The 25539-nt window shown below is 48.3% G+C and overlaps 1 protein-coding gene across 26 annotated transcripts in view; it reads right to left on the reverse strand.

Moving 5' to 3' along the window:
* Positions 1–23966, reverse strand: part of FNBP1 (formin binding protein 1) — a 140613-nt gene extending 116647 nt beyond the window's left edge. For 11 of the 26 annotated variants that reach the window (XM_043566434.1, XM_043566433.1, XM_043566449.1 and 8 more), the window contains exon 1: positions 23655–23802. In XM_043566434.1, the coding sequence (XP_043422369.1) occupies positions 23655–23678 (24 nt within the window). In that variant the 5' untranslated portion in view covers positions 23679–23802. Of the gene's footprint in view, positions 1–23654 lie in introns of all 26 variants that reach the window. The other 15 variants (XM_043566456.1, XM_043566446.1, XM_043566442.1 and 12 more) reach the window with 4 other exon arrangements.
* Positions 23967–25539: the final 1573 nt, after the last annotated feature.

Consider the following 25539-nt stretch of genomic DNA (forward strand, 5'->3'; position numbering starts at 1 on the left):
GAAAAAAAAAATTTTTTTTTAAATTAAAAAAAAAAATACATGCATACTTTAAAAAAAAAAAGAGTACTGCTTGGTATACTCATCAGGCCTCTTTTACATAATGACAACTAAGAAATGCACACATTTACTAAGAGTTTACCAAGCTTCGGGGCTAAAAGCACAGAACAACATACTTTGTTTTGATATCCTCAAGAAATAAAACCGTCAGACAAATGGCAGCACTGTTCTTTTTATGTAAAGAATAAACTCAGTTTTTAGAAATATAACGGCTGGTATACACCAAGGTATAGAGTTAGAAGCTACTGTCTTAGGAGGTTTTTGTTGTTGTTTTTTTCCAGTAAAGGTAGGGCAAAAAAAGGACATCAGTTTGGTGATCAGTCCAAATTTAGAAAGGTACGGTGTTAAAAGAGACCAGCTCTTGAGAGCCTGGCTGGCTCTGTAGGTAAAGCGTGCAACTCTTGATCTTGGGGTCCTGAGTTTGAGCCCCATGCTGGGTGCAGATATTACTTTAAAAAATAAATAAACTTCATTTTTTTTTTTAACGTTTATTTATTTTTGAGACAGAGAGAGACAGAGCATGAACAGGGGAGGGGCAGAGAGAGAGGGAGACACAGAATCTGAAACAGGCTCCAGGCTCTGAGCTGTCAGCACAGAGCCCGACGCGGGGCTCGAACTCACGGACCGTGAGATCGTGCCCTGAGCCGAAGTCGGACGCTTAACCGACCACGCCACCCAGGCGCCCCCAAAAATGAATAAACTTAAAAAAAGAGAGTGCGTGGGTGCCTGAGTGGCTCAGTCGGCTCAGCATCTGTCTTCAGCTTAGGTCACAATCTCGCAGTTCCTGAGTTCGAGCCCCGCATCAGGCTCTGTGCTGACAGCTCGGAGCCTGGAGCCTGCTTCGGATTCTGCGTCTCCCTCTCTCTCTGCCCCTCCCCTGCTTGCACTCTATCTCTCTCAAAAATAAACATTAAAAAAAAAAATTTTTTTTTTAAGAGAGAGAGAGAGAGAGAGACAAGCTCTTACCTAAGTCTGTTTGCTTTTTGATAAAACACTCCTGGAGATTAGATTTAATCTAGCCTCTCTTTTCTGAGTTATTACCATGCCAGGACCTAAGATGAGGTCATTTCGCATTAGCCCTTGAGCAGCCGACTTGCTTATTAAACCACATTCACATCCCACTCATCACCAGCTAATGGAAAACGAATAGAGGGCTCCAAGAGTTTACAGAAAAGAAGACGACGGTTCTTAAAACTTTGAAAAGATACGTGAGAATTAAAACCACACGGAAGCCGTCGCTTTTTAGCCACTGATTAGCAGATAGCAAAATGTTTGGCCACACACTGTCGGGGAGGATGTCGCTGTAGGGCTGTCATACACGCTGGAAAGCACACAGACTGTCTTTGGGCCTCTTCGGAGGGTGGTTCGGAGGTACCTATCCAGGTTCCTGGTATCTATCCTCCAAACATATGCAAAACAACAAAGGAGACTCTTAATCCGTACTATTTTTAAAAACTTTTTAATGTTTATTTATTTTGAGAGAGAGAGAGAGAGAGCACAGGGGAGGGACAGAGAGAGGGAGACACAGAATCCGAAGCAGGCTCCAGGCTCCGAGCTGTCAGCACAGAGCCCGACGCGGGGCTCGAACCCACCAACTGTGAGATCATGACCTGAGCTGAAGTCTGATGCCCAACGGACTGAGCCACCCAGGCACCCCCGCACTCTCTTTTTGGAGCTTGAACTCACGACCCTGAGATCAAGACCTGAGCCAAGATCAAGAACCAGACTCTCAACCGACTGAGCCACCCAGGTGCCCCTGTCTTATTTTTAATATGGAAATATATTGCAAACAATCTAAACAACTATCACAAGTTTCAATATACCCACACAATAGAATGGTATATAAGCATTAATTAAGAATTGATACTTTGGGGGCGCCTGGTTGGCTGCCTCAATCAGTAAAGTAGGAGACTCTTGATCTCGGAATCATGAGTTCAAGCCCCACGTTGGGGGTAGAGATTACTTAAAAAAAAAAAAAAATTAACAGTTACATTAAGAAGAATGAGGCGGCTAAGGGAAAGAGAACACCAAGAGAGTATAAGTGATAAAAAGAAAGATACCAAAAATGTCAATGCCATGCTGCCATTCCTATGGGGGGGGGGGGAGCTTTTATTTGCCAACACTCGAGAGCTCTCTAGAAGAATCCACACGAACCTAGTTAACCAGTGGTTGCCTCCAGGGAAGGGAAGGGGTGACTGGGAGAAATACATACCAGGAGCCCAAGTTGTTTATTCCAAAATACACAAACAAATAAGAAATAAATCACGGCTTTTGAGATCACTTTTCCCCAGTTATGCATCTTTAACGGAGTTCCTTTAAGCGTGTAACTATAGGGAAGAGGTCACTGAAAGGAAACTGCCTACAAGTGGGGTTCATGGAAGGAGGGGAGGGGTCGGGGAGCTCCCTGGGGCAGGAGGGTTTCCTGGTGGAGGGCAAAGCTAGGGCAAAGCGGTGCAGAGCTGAGGCAGAAGCAGGCTGGCTGGTCTGGAGGACAGGAGGGTACGAGCGGCTGGAAGCACAGTGTGCCAGGGATTCTAAATTTAGCCATCACTCTGAGCAGTTCCGGCCCGGCTGGGTTTGCACTCAGGTCTGAGACTCACCCAGTCCCTATTAGGAATCCAGGTTCCTAAGCTGTCCATGGGATCCGAAGGACGGGCCATTTTTTTATTTAGCATTTTACCCAGTTTCCCTGAACACAAGCTTCGATCCACATTAGCAAATCCTACATTCCCCCCCTAGGCTCTGTCTTTTCTCCTTTGCTTTCTTTATTTTTACTCCATAGGAGATTGCCTGGTCCCTAGGACTGGCCCACAGCTCAAAGACTGCCAAGGAAATAGCATATATAACAGTCTCCTTGGATCTCTGGTCTCTGCCACACTGAAATACCAAGGTAAGAGTCATCTTCAGGGGCGCCTGGGTCACTCAGTCAGGTGAGCATCCGACTGTGGCTCAGGTCATGATTTCAGAGCTCGCGGGTTCGAGCCCCGAGTCGGGCTCTGTGCTGACAGCTCAGAGCCCGGAGCTGTCTTGGATTCGGTGTCTCCCTCTCTCTCTGCCCCTCCCCGCCACTCATGCTCTCAAAAAATGAATAAACGTTTAAAAAAAACAAAAAAGCGTCACATTCAGTTTGGCCCACCTTGGTAATCATTGAACAGCCAGCCAGCACACCCCAAGCAGGTGACGTGGGTGGAGCCTGTACCTCAAATAAATACTACCTGTTTCCCAACGAACAGACCTTTGTAGAGACCCCCACATATCGGTGACACCCAGCTGAACACTCCTGACACGTCTGCAACTGACTTTTTTTTTAACGTTTTTATTTATTTTTGAGACAGGGAGAGACAGAGCGTCAACGGGGGAGGGTCAGAGAGAGGGAGACACAGAATCTGAAACGGGCTCCAGGCTCTGAGCCGTCAGCCCAGAGCCCGACGCGGGGCTCGAACTCACGGACCGCGAGATCGTGACCTGAGCCGAAGTTGGACGCTCAACCGACTGAGCCACCCAGGCGCCCTGCAATTGACTTTTAAAGCTTTCAGTCTTTTTTAAATAACCAAGGGTAATTTCTAGATGGGCTTGGAGTGATCAGAAACAGTCTGTAGCCCAGCCAACTGCTTTCCGAGTCCTCCTGAGTGTTTTCTTCTCCTCTAATTGACTGTTCATGCCACTTTCTCAGACAATTACCGGCGTCCCACATCCAAAGAAATCCCTAAGTGAAGGACAAAAAAGCTATCAGCCTACGTTCTTTTCCATCAGGTGGTTGAGTCTTTCTGATCTGAAGCCTAAAGTCTTTCTGGGATAGTATTATTTAACCTCTCTTATTTCCTTGCCCATCTACCAAAGTGACAACTAAATGAAACAACAAGCCATTCAGGCAAAACGTTCTGGATGAGCAAAACAGCCCCTGGTCGTTTTTGCCTATGGAGTCACAGGGGAGACATTCAATCCAAGTCCAGAGTGCCTGACAACTTAAGGAATGTGCTCAATGGTTCTATTCATGTGTCACTTTTTGAATTGTTGAACCTTTTACAAACCTCCTATTAACGTTATTAGCATTTCTTTGAGCTACGTGTGGGAACTATACATAAAATCTCTCAGCAGGGTTTCTAGCCTCGGAAGTGGCTACTCTAGGGTAATTGACACTGACGTGTTCTCCTCTTACTGCGCATCAGTACTCCCAGGACAACTTGTTCCGTGCCCACTGATCCTGGAATCCCGATTACTTGAGAACACGTGAGTTGAAGGGACTCGAGGTCACACAGTGTAGCTTATGCCCACCTCACCGATTGCTTCTACGATACGCCTAGTGAGGAAATGCCCGTTCAGTTTCTTCTGGACAAGATTCAGCATATGAATGAAATCTCATCATAACCAGCAGCGCCGTAAGGTGACTAGTGAGAGCCAAAGCCAATATAGCTTATTGTGTCAGACGTTTACGGCTCTTGACTATTCATTAGCCGATTTGATATTCCCAATGAACTCGTAAAGTAGGCCCATTTGACAGATGAAGGAACTGAGGGTTAGGCGACGTACCCAGAAGAATGACTCAGCTAGTCAGTTTCGGGCTCTGAACCAAGCAGTCTGGCTCCAGACCCGAATTCTTGAACACATGACACACGGACTAAGTTGTACAAGTCTGGTAAAAATAAAATAGAGCAATTTTTATTTATTTATTTTTTTAATTTGAGAGAGAGAGAGAGGGAGAGAGGGAGAGAGAGAGCATGAGTGGGCGAGAGGGGCAGAGCGGGAGAGAGAGAATCTTTTTTATTTAAAAAAAATTTTTTTAATGTTTTTTAAATTTATTTTTGAAGGAGAGAGAGAGAGAGCACGAGCAGGGAGGAGCAGAGAGAGAGAGGGAGACACAGAATTCGAAGCGGGCTCCAGCCTCTAAGCTGTCAGCACAGAGCCCGATGCGGGGCTCGAACCCACAAACCGTGAGATCATGACCCGAGCCGAAGCCGGATGCTCAACCAACTGAGCCACGCAGGCGCCCCGAGAGAGAGAATCTTAAGCAGGCTCTGTGCTCAGCGCAAAGCTGGACGCAGGGCTCGATCCTACCACCCTGGGATCGTGACCTGAGCCGAAACCAAGAGTCCGACGCCCAACTGACTGAGCCACCCAGGCACCCTTAACATAGAGCAGTTTCTAACTAAGAGACCACCTAGCCCAAGCCCCTCACTCAGAGAGCGAAGGCACAGAGTGAGTTAGCCGAGACAGAACTAGACCCGAGTCTTCTGCTTTCCTCTGGCAGATTCACTGCCTCCAGAACTCTGATAGTATTTCAAAAGTAAAATTGGGAAAATGTGCACGTTACTTAATATTCCTCAAACAACACCTCTGAAGCGGATCCTCCTGGCTTACACCTCAAAGGCGAGATGGATGCTGCGGAGAAAAAAAAAAAAATGACAGAACTATTTCTTACAAAGGGGCCTGACAATGGAACGTGCTCTTCTGCAGGTGGATGACAGTCAAGGATGAACTTGCATTTCAGAAACAACGACCCTGAATCACCGCGCTCAAAGTGACCACAATCCTGCGACCAGAAGCCTAAAACCCACTGCGTATGTAAAGAGTTTCTTTTTTCCTGTAAGTCTTCACGAGATGCCTTGTCAATTTCCTATTCCATCGCCCTCAGAGAAGAACAGTATAACAACTTATTTTTTAATGTTTGTATTAATGTTCCTCTGTTTTTCAGTGTCACATTCTAAGGGATTTCTTCAATAAGAAAATGATCTTATTTTCTCTTTAGGGTAGAGTAAGAGGGTACATGGCAACCCTCTTGTTGAATAAACAGAGAAGGGGCAGCGTTACTCTTATCTAATGACATCCAAGGATATTGTTCCAATTATTACTGTTTAAAAAATCACCCCCCGGGGCACCCGGGTGGCTCAGTCCGTGGAGCGTCCGACTTCGGCTCAGGTCACAATCTCGCGGTCCGTGAGTTCGAGCCCCGCGTCGGGCTCTGGGCTGATGGCTCAGAGCCTGGAGCCTGTTTCCGATTCTGTGTCTCCCTCTCTCTCTGCCCCTCCCCCGTTCATGCTCTATCTCTCTCTGTCCCAAAAGTAAATAAACGTTGAAAAAAAAAAATTAAAAAAAAAAATCTCACGAATGCAAGACTGAACAGAAATTGGAAGTCAACAGGTCGAAACATAATTGAATACCCTGCAGTCTCTCTAAAGAAAGAACAGATTAAAGAAAAAGGAATCGTCTCCACAGCATGTACCAAATAGGCTTTATTCTATCCTAAATGTGGAGCTATCCCCTCTAGAAGGGCTGGGTTTCCACAGCTTGCTGTCACAAGCCAGTAAATGCATCCAAATCTATTCTGACTTTATGCTCTCCGAGAAACCTTGTGTGGAATCCCGCCCTCCACCTAGACTAGCCTACAGGGAGAAAACGTGCAGCTGGGCATATAGGAAGCCCTGGCCTCTCTCTGGATATACCTCTCCTGATAAATTTAAAAGATGCACTTTGAGTTATTCGTCAGTCTTGGGTATTTGGTTAGCGTGAGTCACCTCCAGGCCTAGCAAATCCGTTAGCTTAGTGAAAGCTGGGGTACGGACGCTGGCCAACCCCTGTCCGGACGGTACCTCCTGCGCAGAAACAAAGGACCGGAAAGAAGCAACCGTCGGTTTTGGTTTTAGGCCCAACGGGGCTACAAAAGGACCAGAAGCTGACAGGCTATTTAACCCACAAGCCAAAGTGGTGAATTGGCCTCATCCTCCCAATCGCCTGGCTCGCTACTCAAGACAGACCCTACTAGATGTTCTTTAGGCATTCGAGGCCCCCCAAAAGTTCATTCTAGCCTAATTCCACCCATATAAAAGTAATACTCAGAGGGGCTCTGCACTCCCACATGATGAATCCAATCAGCCTGTTAACACAGCCAGGTCGACAGCAACCTGGCTTCTTTCCAACCCCCACCCTGCAGGAAGGAGGCTAAAAATTGGCCACGTGGCTACCCGATTTCATCATTCAGCTCAAGGGCATCGTGCGTGTCCTCCAGGTGCCACACAATCGTCAGCTGCCGTCTACCTTTCTCGACTCCTCTTGATACGCTCCGCTCACTCTCCAGTCCCACACCCTCTCATACTCATGGACCTCTGGAGACACCATTTACTCCCTGCCCCTGGAAGGTTCTGTCTGGATCACCCTCCCAACCTGGCCACCCCCTCTGCCTGGGTCATTAACTAATTGTTCAGGATTCCACACGATCCCACTTCTCCCTCAAACTGAGTTACAGTCCTGTGTCCGTATTTCCATGGGGTTACCCTACCTTGGTCCCTATCACACTGCAGTGTGGTTTCTGGTCTATGCTTCTGCACCCTGACGAGACTACAAGCTGCTCGAGGACAAGAACCACGTCTTGGCGCCGAGGAGGTGCTCCAAAAATAGGTATTGTGGACAAAGTATGGATGTCTCCATCATTCACATCGTATCTGTATCAATATATGCAGTACAATGGTTCAATAAGTCTATACATGACTCAGCGCACGTCATGGAAAGTGTACTCTTAATCTCCTTCACCTAGCAAAAAAATTGTTTAAATGTTTATTTTCAGAAAGAGGGAGAGAGAACGTGAGTGGGGAGAGGGGCAGAGAGAGAGAGAGGGAGAGAGAGAATCCCAAGCAAACTCTGTGCTGCCCCAGCAGAGCCTGATGCGGGGCTTGATCCCACGAACCATGAGATCTCGACTTGGGCCAAAATCAAGAGTCAGATGCTCAACCAACTGAGTCACCCAGGGGCACCGCCCCCCCGGCCCCCGCCCGCCTCCCCTCTGGGAACCACCAGTTTGTTCTCTGTATTTAAGATTCGGTATTATCCCTTTTCTCTCTGTTTGGTTTCTTAAATTCCACCTGTGAGTGAAATCATATGGTATTCGTCTTTCTCTGACTTCTTTCACTTGGCATAATACCCTCTAGGGTCCCTCCGGAGTCTCTCAACGGCAAGATTTCATTCTTAGGGGTGCATACATCTTTTTGAATTAAGAGTTTTTGTTTTCTTGGGGGTAAATACCCAGTAGTAGAACAGCTAGATCACATGGTAATCCTATTTTTAATTTTTTGAGAAACCTCCGTACGGTTTTCCACAGCAGCTGCACCAATTTGCCTTTTCACCAACAGCGCATGAGGGTTCCTCTTCCTCCACATCCTCACCAACGTTTGTTATTTGTCTTTTTGATTTTAGCCATTCTGACAGGCGTAAGGTGATATCTCATTTCATTTGCCTTCCTCTGACGATTAGTGACGTAGAGCATCTTTTCACGCGTCTGTTGGCCCTCTCTCTGTCTTTTTTGGGAAAACGTTCAGGTCTCTGCCCATTTTTTGATCAGATTATTGGTGGGTTTTTTTATTATTTTAAATGATCAGATTATTGGTGGGTGCTGGGTTGTACATTCATTATATAGTCTGGGTATTAATGCCTTATCAGATACATCATTTGCAAGCATCTTCTCCCACTCGCTGAGTTGTCTTTTTGTTTCGTGTGTTTCCTTCACTAAACAGAAGTTTTTATTTTGGTGTAGCCCCATGCTGTTAAAATTCACATACCGCCCAAAGCTATCTACAGACTTAACGCAATCCTCATCGCAAGACCAACAATGGTTTTCACAAAACAGAACAGATAACACTAGATCACTTACTTTTAAGGCCAAGTAAAATTTAAACGTAAAAATTTAGAGGCGCCTGGGTGGCTCAGTCGGTTGTGTGTCTGATTTCGACTCAGGTCATGATCTCACGGTTCATGAGTTCGAGCCCCGCGTTGGACCTCTGTGCTGACAACTCAGAACCTGGAGCCTGCCGCAGATTCTGTGTCTTCCTCTCTCTCTGCCCGTCCCCTCTTCATGCTCTCTCTCAAAAACAAAATGAACAGGGGCACCTGGGTGGCGCAGTCGGTTAAGCGTCCGACTTCAGCCAGGTCACGATCTCGCGGTCCGTGAGTTCGAGCCCCGCGTCAGGCTCTGGGCTGATGGCTCGGAGCCTGGAACCTGTTTCCGATTCTGTGTCTCCCTCTCTCTCTGTCCCTCCCCCGTTCATGCTTTGTCTCTCTCTGTCCCAAAAATAAAATAAACGTTGAAAAAAAAAATTAAAAAAAAAAAACAACAACAACAAAATGAACATTAAAAAAAAATCTTTTTTAATAATAAAAATAAAATTGGGGCGCCTGGGTGGCTCAGTCGGTTGAGCATCCAACTTCGGCTCAGGTCATGATCTTGCGGTTTGTGAGTTCGAGCCCCACATCGGGCTCTGTGCTGACGGCTTAGAGCCTAGAGCCTGCTTCGGATTCTGTGTCTCCCTCTCTCTGTGCCCCTCCCCTGCTCGTGCTCTGTCTGTCTCTCTCTCTCAAAAATAAAAACATTTAAAATAATAATAATAATAAAATTAAAACTTAGAGTCATAGTGGGGTACGTGGCTGGCTCAGTTAGTAGAGCATCTGACTCTTGATCTCAGGGCCTTGAGTTCAAGCCCCATACCGGGCATGGAGCCTACTTAAGAAATAAATAAATAAAAATAGACATGTAGCATTATAGTGAAAAATATATTTTACATGCACATGTATACTAACAAAATCCAAATCTTTTTGCCCAAACATTGCCAGTCATTTCCATATATACCTATCCTAGGGCAAAAAATTTTAAGCTTCTTTGTGTTCTTTGTTAAGAAGAGGTCAATCTCTGGGAATGCAAGCTGGTGCAGCCACTCTAGAAAACAGTACGGAAGTTCCTTAAAAAACTAAAAAGAGAACTATCCTACGACCCAGCAATTACACTACTAGGCATTTATCCAAGGGATACAGGTGTGCTGTTTCGAAGGGACACATGCACCCCTATGTTTATATAGCAGCACTCTCGACAATAGCCAAAGGATGGAAAGAGCCCGAATGTCCATCGATGGATGAACGGATAAAGAAGATGTGGTCTATATAGACAATGGAGTATTACTCGGCAATCAACAAGAATGAAATCTTGCCATTTGCAATTACGTGGATGGAACTGGAGGGTATTAGGCTACGTGAAATGAGCCCAAGAAAGACAAATATCATATGACTGCACTCATATGAGGACTTTAAGAGACAAAACAGATGAACATAAGGGAAGGGACACAAAAATAATATAAAAACAGGGAGGGGGCAAAACAGAAGAGACTCATAAATACGGAGAACAAACTGAGGGTCACGGGAGGGGCGGTGGGAGGGGGGATGGGTGAAATGGGGAAGGGGCACTAAGGAATCTACTCCTGAAATCACTGTTGCACCATATGCTAACTAATTTGGATGTAACTTTTAAAAAATAAAAAAGAAAACAATAAAAAAAAAAAAAGAAGTCAATCTCAAACTAAGCTGATACGTAGCATAATTCATCAGACATCTCAGGCAGCAAACATCCAGCTTTTGGGGGGGAATAATGTCACTTCAGGATAACTTAAAAAAAAATTGAGATAGAGAGGCTCTGGGTGACTCAGTCGGTTAAGCGTTTGATTCTATCGTCTGTATCGTCTTGGTGAGATGGAGCCCCACGTGGGACTCTGTGCGGAGTGCAGAGCCTGCTTGGGATTCTCTCTCTCCCTCTCTCTCTCGCTGCCTCTCCCCTGCTCGCTTTCTCTCTCTCTCTCTCTCTCAAAATAAGTAAATAATTGTCGACATACAGCGTTATTAGTTTCAGACGTACAACATACATGATTCTATATTTGTATATATTGTGAAATGATCACCACAGTCGACCTAACGTACCTAATTACAACTTTTTTTTTCTCGTGATCTGTAGGAATAACTTAAAATTTTTTTTAACGTTTTATTCATTTGTGAGACAGAGAGAGACAGAGCATGAACAGGGGAGGGGCAGAGAGAGAGGGAGACACAGAATCCGAAACAGGCTCCAGGCTCTGAGCTGTCAGCACAGAGCCCGACGCGGGGCTCGAACTCACAGACCGTGAGATCGTGACCTGAGCCGAAGTCGGACGCTCAACCGACTGAGCCACCCAGGCGCCCCGTAAGAATAACTTTAAAAAAAAGAAAATGTGGTAATAAGAGCCAAAGAGAACTATTCCGCCTGGAGAGGGAACATTCAATTTATACCGTAAGTAGACCCACGTATATTGCTAAAAATTAGTATGGTTAGTGTTATGGAGTCCACTCTATATTTTAAAACAAAAACTTTTTAAAGTAATAAACACGCCTGGTCTCCTAAAGTCCAGACTTTCTTTCCAAAGCCATGATTTCCAGGCATTTTCTCCTCCTATTATTGTATTTCATTGTTAACACGTAAAGAGAATTTTAGGTCAAAGGACAAAGACTTTACTGTGAAAACCAGAAGGCAAGGAGTGAATCGCTCATTTTTCATGAGTCGTGCTTGCAGCAGGGTAATTCTGCAGTTGGCTCCCAAAGAGAAGCGTTTTTTTTCCCTTCCCATCACCATACTACTTTGTGTTTACCCATCACGCCTCATCGAACCATCTCAAAGCACTTTACAAACAAGCACTTACCTTTCTGCTTTCTCACGAAGAGGAAGAAAGCATCATCATACCATTTGATGGGTGGGGAAACCAAGGAAGGGAAATGTGAGGGCTTGCCCAACACTAATGAGGGTTAGGTTGGGCAATCCGCGAAGGCCGAGTTGAGCTCTGCTATGCTTTCTCTCTCACGTGGGAACGCCCACATCATTTCTCCCAAGAACCTGGTGGGTATTTTAATGCATTTTAGGAACCTGCTCTCAGTTCTGGTTGTGGCACACAAGTATAAAGGGAACGGTTCCCTTTAAAGGTGCCACGTTTTCGGAGCGCCCGGGGGGCTCAGTCGGTTAAGTGTTCAACTTTGGCTCAGGTCACGATCTCACGGTTCTTGGGTTCAAGCCCCGCGTCCGGCTCTGCGCTGACAAATCAGAGCCTGGAGCCTGCTTCGGATGCTGTGTCTCCCATCTCTCTCTCTGTTCCTCCCCTGCTCCCACTCTGTCTCTCGCTCTCTCAAAATTATATAATAAAACATGTAAAAAAATTTTTTTAATAAATAAAAACAAAAAAATTAACAAAAAAAAGTTGCCACATTTCCTTTTGCTGTAGATAGGAGGGGATAGGATTAGCTTCTTCGTCTCCAAGAACCAAAACTTTGAAGGCCCTGCAGGTGACGGCCAGAAACCCCCAAATGGTCAATATCTATAACCTCTTCATTCTTTCTCAATTTGATCGACAAAACTTTCCAACAACCATAACACAAATACTTTTCGATAAGACGTACTTTTTTTTTTTTTCTTTTTTTTTTTTTTTTTTTTTAAATTTTTTTTTTTTTTTCAACGTTTATTTATTTTTGGGACAGAGAGAGACAGAGCATGAACGGGGGAGGGGCAGAGAGAGAGGGAGACACAGAATCGGAAACAGGCTCCAGGCTCTGAGCCATCAGCCCAGAGCCTGACGCGGGGCTCAAACTCACGGACCGCGAGATCGTGACCTGGCTGAAGTCGGACGCTTAACCGACTGCGCCACCCAGGCGCCCCAAGACGTACTTTTGTTAGACGGGAAATCAGAACTTAATGTTATCTTAAGATTAACACCTTTTGGGTGTGAAGCGTCTGACTTCCGCTCAGATCATGATCTCGCGGTTTGTGAGTTCAAGCCCTGCATCGGGCTCTGTGCTGATGGCTCGGAGCCCGGAGCCCGCTTCCGATTCTGTGTCTCCCTCTCTCTCTGCCCCTCCCCTGATTGCACTCTGTCCCTCTCTCTCTCTCTCTCAAAAATAAACAGACACTGAAAAACAATTACAAAAAAATAGTGATACCTTTACAAATTAATTTCTTTATATGAAAAAAGAGAAAAAAAAAATAACTTTGGATTTGAAAGAATGAGGGAACCATTAGACACGCATGAGACACCTGCTGGTCTGTAAGGTTCATTCATCCCAGTTTCTGCTGGGGCTGCAGCGCTTAACTCTGTGAGCCACCAGTCCTCGGTGCTTCCCAATATGACTAACAGCAAAGGTTTCTGAAAGCAAAACATACATCGATGATGGGGACATCTGAGCGAGTGGTGGGCAGAAAAGGGATTGCAAGCTCCTAACACGGAAAATGCGGTTTTACAACTACATTTGTCTGGTGTCCGAAAAACAAACAAACAGACCCAAACCTGAAGCATGAACTCCAGGGTTCACTGGTGAGTCTGGTTAAGTCGCTTCACCTCTCCGAGGCTCATTTACAAAACGGGGAAAGCTATGAAGCTCACATGGTCCTTGTTAGGTCACGAAAGGAGACATCTAAAGCCTCTAATAGGGGCCCCTGGGTGGCTCGTCAGACTCTCGATTTCGGCTCAGGTCACGGTTTAGCGGTTTGTGAGATGGAACGCTGCTTGGGATTCTCTGTCTCCTTCTCTCTCTCTGCCCCTTCCCTCCTCGCACTCTCTCTTTGGATACAAATACATTAAAAAAAAAAAAAAAAAACCTAGAAAAAATAAATCCTCTAATAAAGGTGTCCAGGGCACTTAACAAGTGGGTTCTCTTCTGTCTTCAGATTTTAAAAGATGGGCAGAAGAATTTTGGTTCTCTGCCTGGTTCCTGGGAAAAGGGGAAGAGCCGAACAGCGTTACAATACGTGGGGGGAGGGGCACCTGGGTGGCTCAGCGGGTTGAGCATCCAACTTCGGCTCAAGTCAGGATCTCGCCATCTGTGAGTTCGAGCCCCGCATCGGGCTCTGTGCTGACAGCCCAGAGCCCCGAGCCTGTTTCAGATTCTGTGTCTCCCTCCCTCTCTGCCCCTCCCCCACTTGCATTCTGTCTCCGTCTCTCTCAAAAATAAAAATAAACATTAAAAAAAAATTTTTTTTTAAATACATGGGGGAAAGACCAAGGGTTCTAAACACACCCGGTGGGGCCAAGGCGGGAAGAATGCCAACATTATCGATTACCTTCAAGCTGGGTGATGACTACACAGGGGTTCACAATAACACTTCCTGTAAGCAGACCTGAAAATATCCCTAATAAAAAGTTCCAACAAGAATATTTTTGAAGACATTAACTTAAATTTTTTTATTTTTTAATGTTTTTCTTCTTAATGTATTTTTGAGAGAGACAGAGACAGAGTGCGAGTGGGGGAGGGGCAGAGAGAGGGAGACACAGAATCGGAAGCAGGCTCCAGGCTCCAAGCCGTCAGCACAGAGCCCGACGCGGGGCTCGAACCCACGAACCAGGCGATCATGACCTGAGCCGAAGTCGGATGCTTAACTGACTGAGCCCCCCAGGTGCCCCTATTTTTTATTTTATTTTATTTTTTTTTTCAACGTTTATTTATTTTTTTGGGACAGAGAGAGACAGAGCATGAACGGGGGAGGGGCAGAGAGAGAGGGAGACACAGAATCGGAAGCAGGCTCCAGGCTCCAGGCTCGGAGCCATCAGCCCAGAGCCTGACGCGGGGCTCGAACTCCCGGACCGCGAGATCGTGACCTGGCTGAAGTCGGACGCTTAACCGACTGCGCCACCCAGGCGCCCCTATTTTTTATTTTTTATTAAGTAATCTCTACGCCCAACGTGCGGCTCGACTGACGACTCTGAGATCAAGATTCACAGGCTCTTCCAACTGAGCCAGCCAGGCAGCCCTTAACTTAAAAAGTGTTTGAAGGCTGAGGAAGAGGGCTCTTGTATCCCACAGGTATGGAATTACGTCCCTACTTTCTACTCTGTGAACTTGGGCAAGCTACTTTATCCTTCCGAGCTTCAAGCTCCTCTCACAAAAGGGGACGATAAGGGTATGGCCACGGCCGGTGCAGAGATGTGCCACTCAGACCCGGCTTCCAGAAAGGATGTGCCACCCAGCTGCAAGGAGTGCAGCAGACAGCCTCCTTTAGGGTCTGCCTTATCTTGTGAGCCAAGGTCACGGTCTTCTTGTGGCAACCAACCACCAACCGAAGATGGACCAAGATGGCAGCCAAGGTCACACCGTTCTTGGGGCGGCCCTTGGCCAATGAATGTGCAAGGCAGTACGAAGGCCTAGCCATTTCTGTCCAATGTGAAATTGCTTCAGTGGGTAATCTTCGCTCTGGAGCTCCTCACCGGCCTGGCAGAGACTTTTGTCAGGCTGCATCTTGGTCCAGTGGCCCCTCCTCGCAATCACCCTTCCCTCTTCTCTTCACGGGTGTTACTTCCTAATAAAACTCTCCACTCCTAACTCCTTCTCAACATCTTCTTCCCAGATGCTGGCATGAATGGTACTTACCTCACTGGATTCTTGGAAAGATTAAATGAGGTGATGGATGGAAACTAATTTTTTTTAATTTTTTTAATCTTTATTTGTTTTTTTTTGAGAGAGAGAGAGAGACAGTGTGAGCAGGGGAGGGGCAGAGGGAGAGGGAGACCCAGAATCCGAAGCAGGCTCCAGGCCCCGAGCCGTCAGCACAGAGCCCGACGCGGGGCTCGAACTCACCAACCGTGAGATCGTGCCCTGAGCCGAAGTCGGCCGCTCAACCGCCTGAGCCACGCAGGCGCCCCTGATGGAAAATAATTTGTACAGGACACAGGAGAGGATAAGCTCTCAATAAACAGCAATGTTGATGATAATACTCAACAGCACGTGGGACAATGGGGCACGGTGCACAGGTGAAAATACCACAAGAACTATGGAATTTATACAATTTATAAACTATTTCCGCTTATATAAACCATAGAGTAGGGAAGCACAAACAGAAACGGTAGCTGCTAAACTGTATAAACTAAAGCCACAGGTGTTGGCCTAAGAGCTAATTGTTAAAATTTTCATTCTCATGGCGAGAATGGCACGTTCTACATTTTCAAAAACACGCAGTCGGGGCGCCTGGGTGGCTCAGTCGGTGGAACCTCCGACTTCGGCTCAGGTCATGATCTCGCGGTTCGTGAGTTCGAGCCCCGCGTCGGGCTCCGTGGTGACGGCTGGGAGCCTGGAGCTTTGCTTCCGACTCTGGGTCTCCCTCTCTCTCTGCCCCTCCCCTGCTCATGCTCGGTCTCTCTCTGTCTCAGAACTAAATAAAACATTAAATTGATTAATGAATGAAATAAAAACACGCAGTATAGCTATTGTGATGTTACAGATTAAATGTGAAGAGGTATTATAACTTTTGCAATAAGAAATTGGAAGCTTCACCTCTTTGTCGTTGTTGGGGGGGGGGGGGGATGGTTTGAATCTATTTCCAGTATGGAACAACTGAAGTTGTTTGAGCTTTCCGTGAATTTAACAGACAACTTACAAACTGGATGAGATTTGCGAGTTAAAAGTTGGGCCAATTGGAAGACCAAGTCTAAGGAACATTGTATACGCTCAATTAACTCTCTAATATAATATACACACATGGCCTTTTATGATTTTAACGTTTAAGATTTATTTATTTATTTAGAAAGAACACAAACTGGGCGAGGGACAGAGGAAGAGAGACAGAGGATCTCAAGCAGGCTCCTCGCTCGGCACAGAACCTGGCGTGGGCTCGATCCCACAACCCTGGGATCACCCCCTGTGCCAAAATCCAGAGTCGGACGCTCAACCGACTGAGCCGGCCAGGTGCCCCTCCAGATTTTATGTTTAAGTAATCTCTACACCCACAGCGGGGCTCGAACTCACCACCCTGAGATCAAGAGTTGCCCGTTCCACCGACTGAGCTGGCCAGGTGCCCCGATTTTTAACATTTCTTAACTAGACATATCGCTAGGCTGAAACTAGTACATGTTACTAAAAAAGGAAACAAATATTTCATTACAAACACTGATTCCAGATTTCACACCCACGTTCTAAAATCTAATTAGATTAATTCCGAGGGCATTCATGGATTCTCGGTGGCTTGCAGTTTTTAAGTGTCAAAATAAAGCCTTGTTTTTAAACGTGGGTGGTGTTGATGAAACAAGAATGAGTAATGCAGGAAACACAATATTAGCTTTAGCGAGGAAGTCGGTGATACTTGAATAGACCTCCAAAGAGCATTTTCCGTGTCGCCCCGACGTAAAGCGCGAGTTTAATGTGGTCACTCGGTGAGCACGGGTGTTTACAAAACTCTCTTACGGTACCTGAAACACAGCGTCACCTACCAAAAATGCAGTTTATACGAATTTTCAGGATGATGTCTAGTGTGTAGGGAGGACAAGAAGGTGATGAGGGAATTAAGGCTGCCAGACCTCCCGTGTTTTGTTGCATAACCAGAAGAGGCGGGCAAAGCCTGCTTCATTTTATTTTTTTGCATGTTTGTTTATTTATTTATTTTTAAATATTTTTTAAAATGTTTTATTTATTTTTGAGGCAGAGAGAGACAGAGAGCATGAGCAGGGGAAGGGCAGAGAGAGAGCGAGACACAGAATCCGAAGCAGGCTCCAGGCGCCGAGCCATCAGCACAGAGCCCGACGCGGGGCTCGAACTCACAGACTGTGAGATCATGACCTGAGCCGAAGTCGAGCGCTTAACTGACCGAGCCACCCAGGCGCCCCTGGGGAAAGCCTATGTTAATGGCAAGGCAGGGATGACAGAATTAAACTCCATTTAGTGTGTCTTCCGAAGCAGTGCTGCTCCACTCACCACCGACCTGAGAGTAATGAATGTCTCCCCTGTTGGTCTTGCTATGTTTTATCCCCAATGGAAATCTCTGAATCATTAAGAATAAAGAGCAGAAGGTCTAGGAGTTGTTGTTAATAGGGCCCTGCATTTAGCGTGCTGCAGTGAGGAGAGGTACTCAACCTTCTCCCAAACCTGGAACTTACTAAGTCAATTACTTCAAGATGAAGAAGGGATCGGTATTGCCTAGTTTACAATTTTAACACTCTGGAAAGTGTTCTTATAATGAACACACACATGCGTAGCAGGCATAAACAGCATGAACGACAGAGAAGAGAGAAACCTTCAAGCCTTACTTTAAAAGTCAGAAAGGGGGGCGCCTGGGTGGCGCAGTCGGTTAAGCGTCCGGCTTCAGCCAGGTCACGATCTTGCGGTCCGTGAGTTCGAGCCCCGCGTCGGGCTCTGGGCTGATGGCTCGGAGCCTGGAGGCTGTTTCCAATTCTGTGTCTCCCTCTCTCTCTGCCCCTCCCCCATTCATGCTCTGTCTCTCTCTGTCCCAAAAATAAATAAACGTTAAAAAAAAAAAAAATTTATAAAAGTCAGAAAGGTGCCTAGGCTGTGCGTATTTGTGGACGGGGAGGGGTCTATGGGAAATCTCTGTATTTCCCACTCAACTTTGCTGTGAAACCAAAATGGCTCTAAAAACTGAAGTCTGTTAAAAAATAAATAAATAAATAAAAGACGCCTAGAATCATCAAACATGTTTACAACTGCCAGAGGGCAGAGAGGTGGGAAAATTACCCTCCCATTACTTAAAAAAAAAAAAAAAGCCAATGTTAAAACAAAAGGGACAACAAGGATTCGTTCATTTATTCAGCAAATATTTACGAACTCCTACTGTGAGTCGGGCATTGTTCTCAGTACAGTTGGCAGATCACTCTTTCATGGCTGCCTCTAAAAATCTGCATCCCACAGTCACCATCACCATATTCCTCCTAGTGTCGAATGTACATCACGTGCCTGGCAATGTCTTAGGAACTTAGGCTAAAAAATTACATGCAGTAGGGGCGCCTGGGTGGCATAGTCGGTTAAGCGTCCGACTTCAGCTCAGGTCACGATCTCGCGGTCCGTGAGTTCGAGCCCCGCGGCGGGCTCTGGGCTGATGGCTCAGAGCCTGGAGCCTGCTTCGGATTCTGTGTCTCCCTGTCTCTCTGCCCCTCCCCTGCTCACGCTCTGTCTCTCTCAAAAGTAAATAAACAGGGGCGCCTGGGTGGCGCAGTCGGTTAAGCGTCCGACTTCAGCCAGGTCACGATCTCGCGGTCCGTGAGTTCGAGCCCCGCGGCGGGCTCTGTGCTGATGGCTCAGAGCCTGGAGCCTGCTTCGGATTCTGTGTCTCCCTCTCCCACTGACCCTCCCCTGCTCACGCTCTGTGTGTGTGTCTCTCTCTCTCAAAAATAAATAAACATTAAAAAAAATTTTTTTTTAAATTACACACTATCAACACAGGGGATTACTATGTTAACCAATAGGTATTATTCAGTCTTGCTGCTTGTTTTCTTGCTTTTGGCATTTGGGCCAGTCCATTTCTTATTAGCACCAAAGTAAAGAAATGATGATGGCAGAGAGGACGCTGAGAGATAAGAAAAGTAGCTTCTGTCACTTAGTCACTTGTTAGCAGCAGGGGGTAGAATCATCATGAGGAAAGCTAAAATCTCCAACGGGTTTATACTTTGCATTAATGACCGAGCAAATAAAAAATCTGAAGTGACACTTCAGTAACTTGTCACTTCCCTCTACTGAGTAACAAAAAAAAAAAACAAAAAAAACAAAACCCATTCAAATGTAAGAAATTCTTGCTTGGCCATTTCTCCCATGACCAGTCACAGTGTCCACAAATCAGGGCAATCTATTTAACCCTCTTCACCTTACCTTTGGTAACAAAGTCTTGAGTAAACGCATTTTGGTTATTCTTAGAAACATAAATCTCTGTTTAGACTCTGATGTGGCAGACGAGAGTTAAAACCTGCTTCAATGCTAAAACCTGCTTCAATGCTTTCGCTGAAATACGTAGATATCCTTCAGTGTATATAATAGGAGTTAGAGCAGTGTCTTGCACACAATGGCTGTTCAATAAAAAAAATTAAAAACTGATTTAAAGGGAGGGGCACCTGGGTGGCTCAGTCTGTTGAGCGTCCGACTCTGGATTTTGGCTCAGGTCATGATCCCAGGGTCGTGGGATCCAGCTCTGTGTCAGGTTCTGATTGATTAAAGGGGAACAGTATGGGGGGGGGGGGGGAGGGAGCACCTGACTGGCTCAGTCAGTAGAGCACCCAACTCTTGATCTCAGGGTCCTCAGTTCGAGCCCCATTTCTGGCGTGGAGTTTAACTTAAAAAAAAAAAATTTTTTTAAGAACAAAAATAAAAGGGGCTAATATGAAGAGTTGTACAGAAACGATTTAATTATACCCTAACCACTTTAAAGCAGCCTTTATACTTTGTGACGACCTCCTGAAACAAAAATAAAAAGCCTCAATTTAAATACAAACGATCCAATAAAGTTATTACAGAGTACGGGTCTGAGTTCATTTTCACAGTGGTATGAGAACTTCCTGAACATTGCATGATTTCTCAAGGTTTCCTGGAATATGAAAGTAAAGAAGACAGAGAAAGGTTTCACTCCACCGAAAAGGGAGGACATGTGTGGAGACCAGTCCTCGAGTGTAAAGGACCCATTAGAAACCCGTGGGTTTTAAAGGCCTGTGCGGATCTTGACTAAAGTCTTAAAATGTGTGAGAAACGTGGTGGTATTTGTGAAGGTCTGTGAAAGCTGCAGCCACCTGTTACAAATAACTCACGGGCCACCCAAACCGTAGAGCCGTCTCCCCCCACCTAGAGACGTAATTCTGACAATTTAGGCTTCTGCGCCCCATCGTTATCTTTTTTTTTTTTTTTTTTGAGACAGAGAGAGACAGAGCGTGAACGGGGGAGGGTCAGAGAGAGGGAGACACAGAATCCGAAGCGGGCTCCAGGCTCCCAGCTCCCAGCTGTCAGCTGTCAGCACAGAGCCCGACGCGGGGCTCGAACTCACGGACCGTGAGATCATGACCTGAGCCGAAGGCGGATCCTCAACCGACTGAGCCACCCGGGCGCCCCAACCCCGTCATTATCTTATTACCCGCGTGCCTGAGTCCAAGCCACCATTCAAGGAAAACCCTCAATATCTGCTCTGTGCCCGACTGCTGGACACTGCCCACCCCTGTACTTCACCCAGTCTCCTACCACTGAAGGACTGGAAGGTTCTTTTTCAGAATCCTTCATTATTCCAAAGTTTTTCTTAAATCTCCTATACTAATAAAATAAAGCAACTGAAAAGAGACATTTTGTTGCCCTTATACTCCTGGGCATTTCACCTTAAAACTCCAATAATTCACTTCTCTTATTAGTGCAAATACCGTGTTGATTCTTTCCCCTCTATTAAACTCTCAGCCACTCAAGGACAAAGCCCCCCCCCACACACACACACACACTCGAGTGGAATGGTTTTTGGGGGTAACTCTTCGCCGACATATACGTGCATGTATAAAACAGTAACTGATGTGTTCTTCCTTGTCAATTTATCAAGCAAAAAAAGAAAAGAAAAAATTGCAAGCAGTACACATATACTCGCTAACGACCTTTTCCAATTACTTCTATTATAGAAAATTCCAAGCATGTACAGTAGGAAGAGTATCCTGGGTCCTTTGAGGCCGATGGCCCAGCTTCAACGGTTACCAGCACCCCCCCCCCCCCCACTCGTGCTTCATCAACATCCCTACCCACCACCCCTCCAATTTACTTGGGAAATCAAGGCTCCGTATCATACATATTCCAGTTCCTATTTGTTTTCGGCAAAATTGTCTTTCCCACCCCTCTGCCCTCTAAAGAGCAATGCAGGCGATTGGGGCCAATCTACCATTTTCTTCCCATAACTACCTCCTCCTTCCCGATCACCTCTTAGGACATTCACTCACATCCCTGAAATGGCCACGCTGTGTTCAGTCCCTTTAACCCAACCTGTCTCGCCTAAAAAATGGATTGCATTTTCCCCTCCCTAACCCCTTTCTCTTGTGTGAACCAATGCAAAAAGAAATCGTGCCAGGATTTCTATTATCTGGATAAAATTTACTTCTGATTTGCTCCCCCCCCCCCCGCCCCAGATAAGCTTAAAAAGAGCCAAAAGGAGTGGACGAGGAAAGAAACACCGCACTTAAAAGGATAGATTTTTGCCTCAGTGGGGATGTTGCCAATACCTAAAACCATCGGTTCCTTTATTTTTAAAATGACTGTTTGTAAACATCGGCCGAAATTTTGAGTCCGTTTAGACAGAGGATGTTTATCAAGTGAATCACTCTAATTGAAGGGAGCTATTGCCTTCAGGATTTTGCTATCAGTAACAGTAGCTGCTTCTGAGCCGGAGAAATGGTTATGTAAAAACAATTAGAGCCAAAAAAAAAAAAAAAATTAAGGGAGGATGCGCTCCGTTTCTATAGCTGCTCCAACCTTGTTTTACTTTGATACGAGATTTCTTGGCCTCGGCTCAGAGCAACCACCACCCCACACTTTCTCCTCCACACCCTTTACAAATGGAATTCGGAAAGGAGGCCCTTTGGAGTTCACCATGGGGAAAGGTCTCCTCTCGAGAACATTTCTGGGCGATGATTGAGATTTCATCCACTCCTCCTCCTCCTTCCCCCCCCCCCCCCCCCCCCCCCCGTCCTGCCCATCCCCTGCCCGGCCACTTCCCCAGGAATCCAGAGAAAGGCGGGGAAACCAGCTCCATCCCACCGGCCACAGCCTCTGCTCCCCGGGCACGGCCTGCGCGCTGCCTCGGCGTCCCCAGTTCGCCCCGCTCCGGGGACGCCGTTTCCAGGCACCTCGCCGCCTGTTTACCCCATCGGCAGCCCTCGCTGGAGGATCTCGGAGGGCGCCCCTCGCCGCCAACCTTCCCCATGTTACACTGTTTCCTCTGAGCAGTCAAAGAACGGTTTCCCCCGCGAACGCCTCTTCCTGAAGGTGGGCACACATCTCCCCCCGCCCAACTACTTTCCCCTCCAGGCCAAACGCCGCAGTCCCCGCGGCAAACCCAGGACCTGAGCTGCTCCTTGAGAACTACCAGCGCGCCCCGCGCCGCCACAGGTCAAAAGTCCTCGCCCCGAGAGGGAAGACACACCACTTCTCGCCCGTGTACCCCAAAACCCAAGACCTGGGACCCGGCCGGGCCGAGGCCGCCCCGCCCCCGAGAGGAGCGCCAGATCGGCCCGCACTCCCGCTGGGGGAACAGCCCTAGGGACTCGCGGCTGGGGCGCCCGAACGCATCACGCAGCCCCGAAAACCCGACGGCCTCCACGCCCCCTCGAAGCCGGTCGGTCGCGCATCGGTTACTCGACGCGAGGGATTAAGGCTGCTTTTTCCACACCCCACTCTGAGCTCGGGGCGCGGGGGACAGGGAGGCCGGCCCGCGCCCCTCGACCAGACCGCCGCGGGGACCTGGATCCGCACCCGGTTCGCAAGCACCGGGGCGAGGCGTTGGGGAGGAGGCACAGGTTCGTGCTCCCTTCCCGGGCCGCTGGGGGGACCCAGATCCGCACCTCTTCTCAGGCCGCTGGAGAGCAGGGGGACCCAGATTCGCACCCCCTGCTCAGGCCGCCGGGGAGACTCAGATCCGCTCCCCCCTTCTCAGGCCGCTAGGGAGTAGGGGGGACCCAGATCTGCACCTCCTGCTCAGGCGGCCTGGGGTCTCAGATCCGCGCCCCCTCCTCAGGCTGCTGGAGGGGGTGGGGGGGTACCCGCACCCCCGGCCCAGGCCGCCGGGGAGACCCGGATCCGTGCCCCCTTCTCAGGCGGCCGAGGACCCACACCAGCTCCCCTCGCCTGGGAAGGGCGAATCTGGCTCGCACCTCCGGCTCGGGCCAAGGCCGACGAGGGGCACCGAGCCCCGCGTCTGCTCCCGAGGCCGCGGGGACCCGGACCAGCGCGCCATCGCCTTCACCAAGGCAGCTCGGCCCGCGCCCCCTGCCCAGGCGCGCCAGGCACCTCCCCACCCCCCCCACCCCCCCGCAGCCCGGCGGGCCCGGTCCCTCACTCACCCAGAGCTCGATGCCCCAGCTCATGGTGCAGGCAGGGGGCGGGAAGGGGCGCGCCGCGCGGCGGGCGCGGCTCTCCGGTCCCCCTCCCCGGCGATCCCTTCGCCCCTTGAGATCCCCGCGATCGAGGAAAGCCCGGTGCGCGCGCGGCCGCCGCCTCCTCTGGCTCGCCGCTCCTCGCCTTGGGTCTCCTCGGCAGCTCCTCCTCCCCGAAGCTCCTCAGCAAAATGGCCCGAGGAAGCAGCCGCCGCTGCCGCCGCAGCGCCCGCCCTCCCGCCCAACACCCGGAGACCCAGAGGAGGGGGAAGCGAGGGAGGGGCTGCGGGCTGGGGGCGGGGCTACGCCGGGGGAGGGGCCGGCCTGACAGCTCGCGCACGCGCGCGCCCCGCCCCCGCCCCCGGCCCACCTTCCCGCCGGGCGCCCTCCGCCGGGCCTCCGCGGCGCCGGGGTCCAGAAGGACGCACGGGGTGGCGGGAGGGCCGGCGGGATCTGGAACCCGGAGAACTCGCCCTGCCGATTTCTTTTATTTCTTATTAGCGACCACGTTCTGTGCTCTTGGAACGACCTCTCGCCTTTGAACGTAGCCGGACTCTGTTATTAGCGGTGCTCTACCGAGGCCTGGGGTTGCCCCACCGCGCCGAGCGCCAATTTGGACGTAAGGACAATACTTTTCCCTGGCGGCCATTCGCGCCGACCAGAGTTCGCTCGGGTTGCCCTTTTCCCACCGCCCGGCAGCCGCGGAGGCCCGAAGGGCCCTGCGGCCTTGCACGGTGGGAGTGGGGCCTGGTACGGCGATGTCTGTGCCGGATACAGATAGGGAAGTCGAGGCCAAGCTCTGAGGGGCTGGGGAAGGAATCCAGGGGCAGGCAACCAGTGATTTCTAATCTCTGAAACCAGTGGTTCCCAACTTGTTGGGCCAAGAAACGCTCACACGTGAAATAACGTCGCGGTTTAGTGGGTTATAATAGCGAAGGCGTTGGGTCCACGGATAACGCGTCAATCCGGCTTCCTGCACACACTAGCTGGGTGGCCTCAAGACAATGACTCCGCCTCCCACATGGAGGTTATAAGTATCCATCTCACCCAGTGCTGGAGAGGAACAGGAGATGAGCACCTGTTACCCGCCCAACGTTGGGAAACTGAGAGCTGATTTTTCTTTTAAGATTTTAAGTAATCTCTGCACCCAAGGTGGGGCTGGAACTCACAACCCCAGGATAAACAATCTCAAGCTCCAGAGACTGTGCCAGCCAGGTGCCCCCCGAGTTGATTTTTAAGTAGATGCTCCCCTTTTCTTTGTGTTCCAAAGGTCTACCCAGATATTTCCAACAAGCTGTGTTGTTGAATTGTGGAGTTCCGACTCTTCCCTCTGAATCACTACGTCCTCTCCTCCCCAAGTTTTCATTTCGCTCGTATCTAACATTACTGACTTTTCTGAGTAACTGAGAACTAAAATGGGCCCCATTTGAGAAATATTGCACAATAATGCATCTCTCCAATACCACCCCACCACCACCAGCCTCAACAAGTTTATCATTCTCCTCCGTGGAAGGGTGGAGATGAAAAACCCTTGCAGAGAAACCTACGAGTCTACTTCCGTTGTTGGACAGAGTTACAATAAATTGAAACTGTCTGAGCTGTTGGGTTGGTGGGTTTTTTGTTTTCGTTTTTGTTTCTTTCAGTTACCAGCTCCCCCTACGCATTCGTTTTTAGCGCGTGTATTTAAACATTTTTCTCTCAGAGTTCCCAGGTCTGGGAACTCTTTACTCCAGAGCCTGCTAGATATGCAACCGTCAGGATGGCCAGTCTCTTACTCCCAAGGCAGATTAGGAGCCCGAGTGAATTGGAAGGCTTAGAATTTCAAACAATGCTGCAAAATTTAGTTTGCTAT

The sequence above is a fragment of the Prionailurus bengalensis genome, chromosome D4, assembly GCF_016509475.1.
Source record: "Prionailurus bengalensis isolate Pbe53 chromosome D4, Fcat_Pben_1.1_paternal_pri, whole genome shotgun sequence".
In the NCBI taxonomy this organism is placed as follows: Eukaryota; Metazoa; Chordata; class Mammalia; order Carnivora; family Felidae; genus Prionailurus; species Prionailurus bengalensis.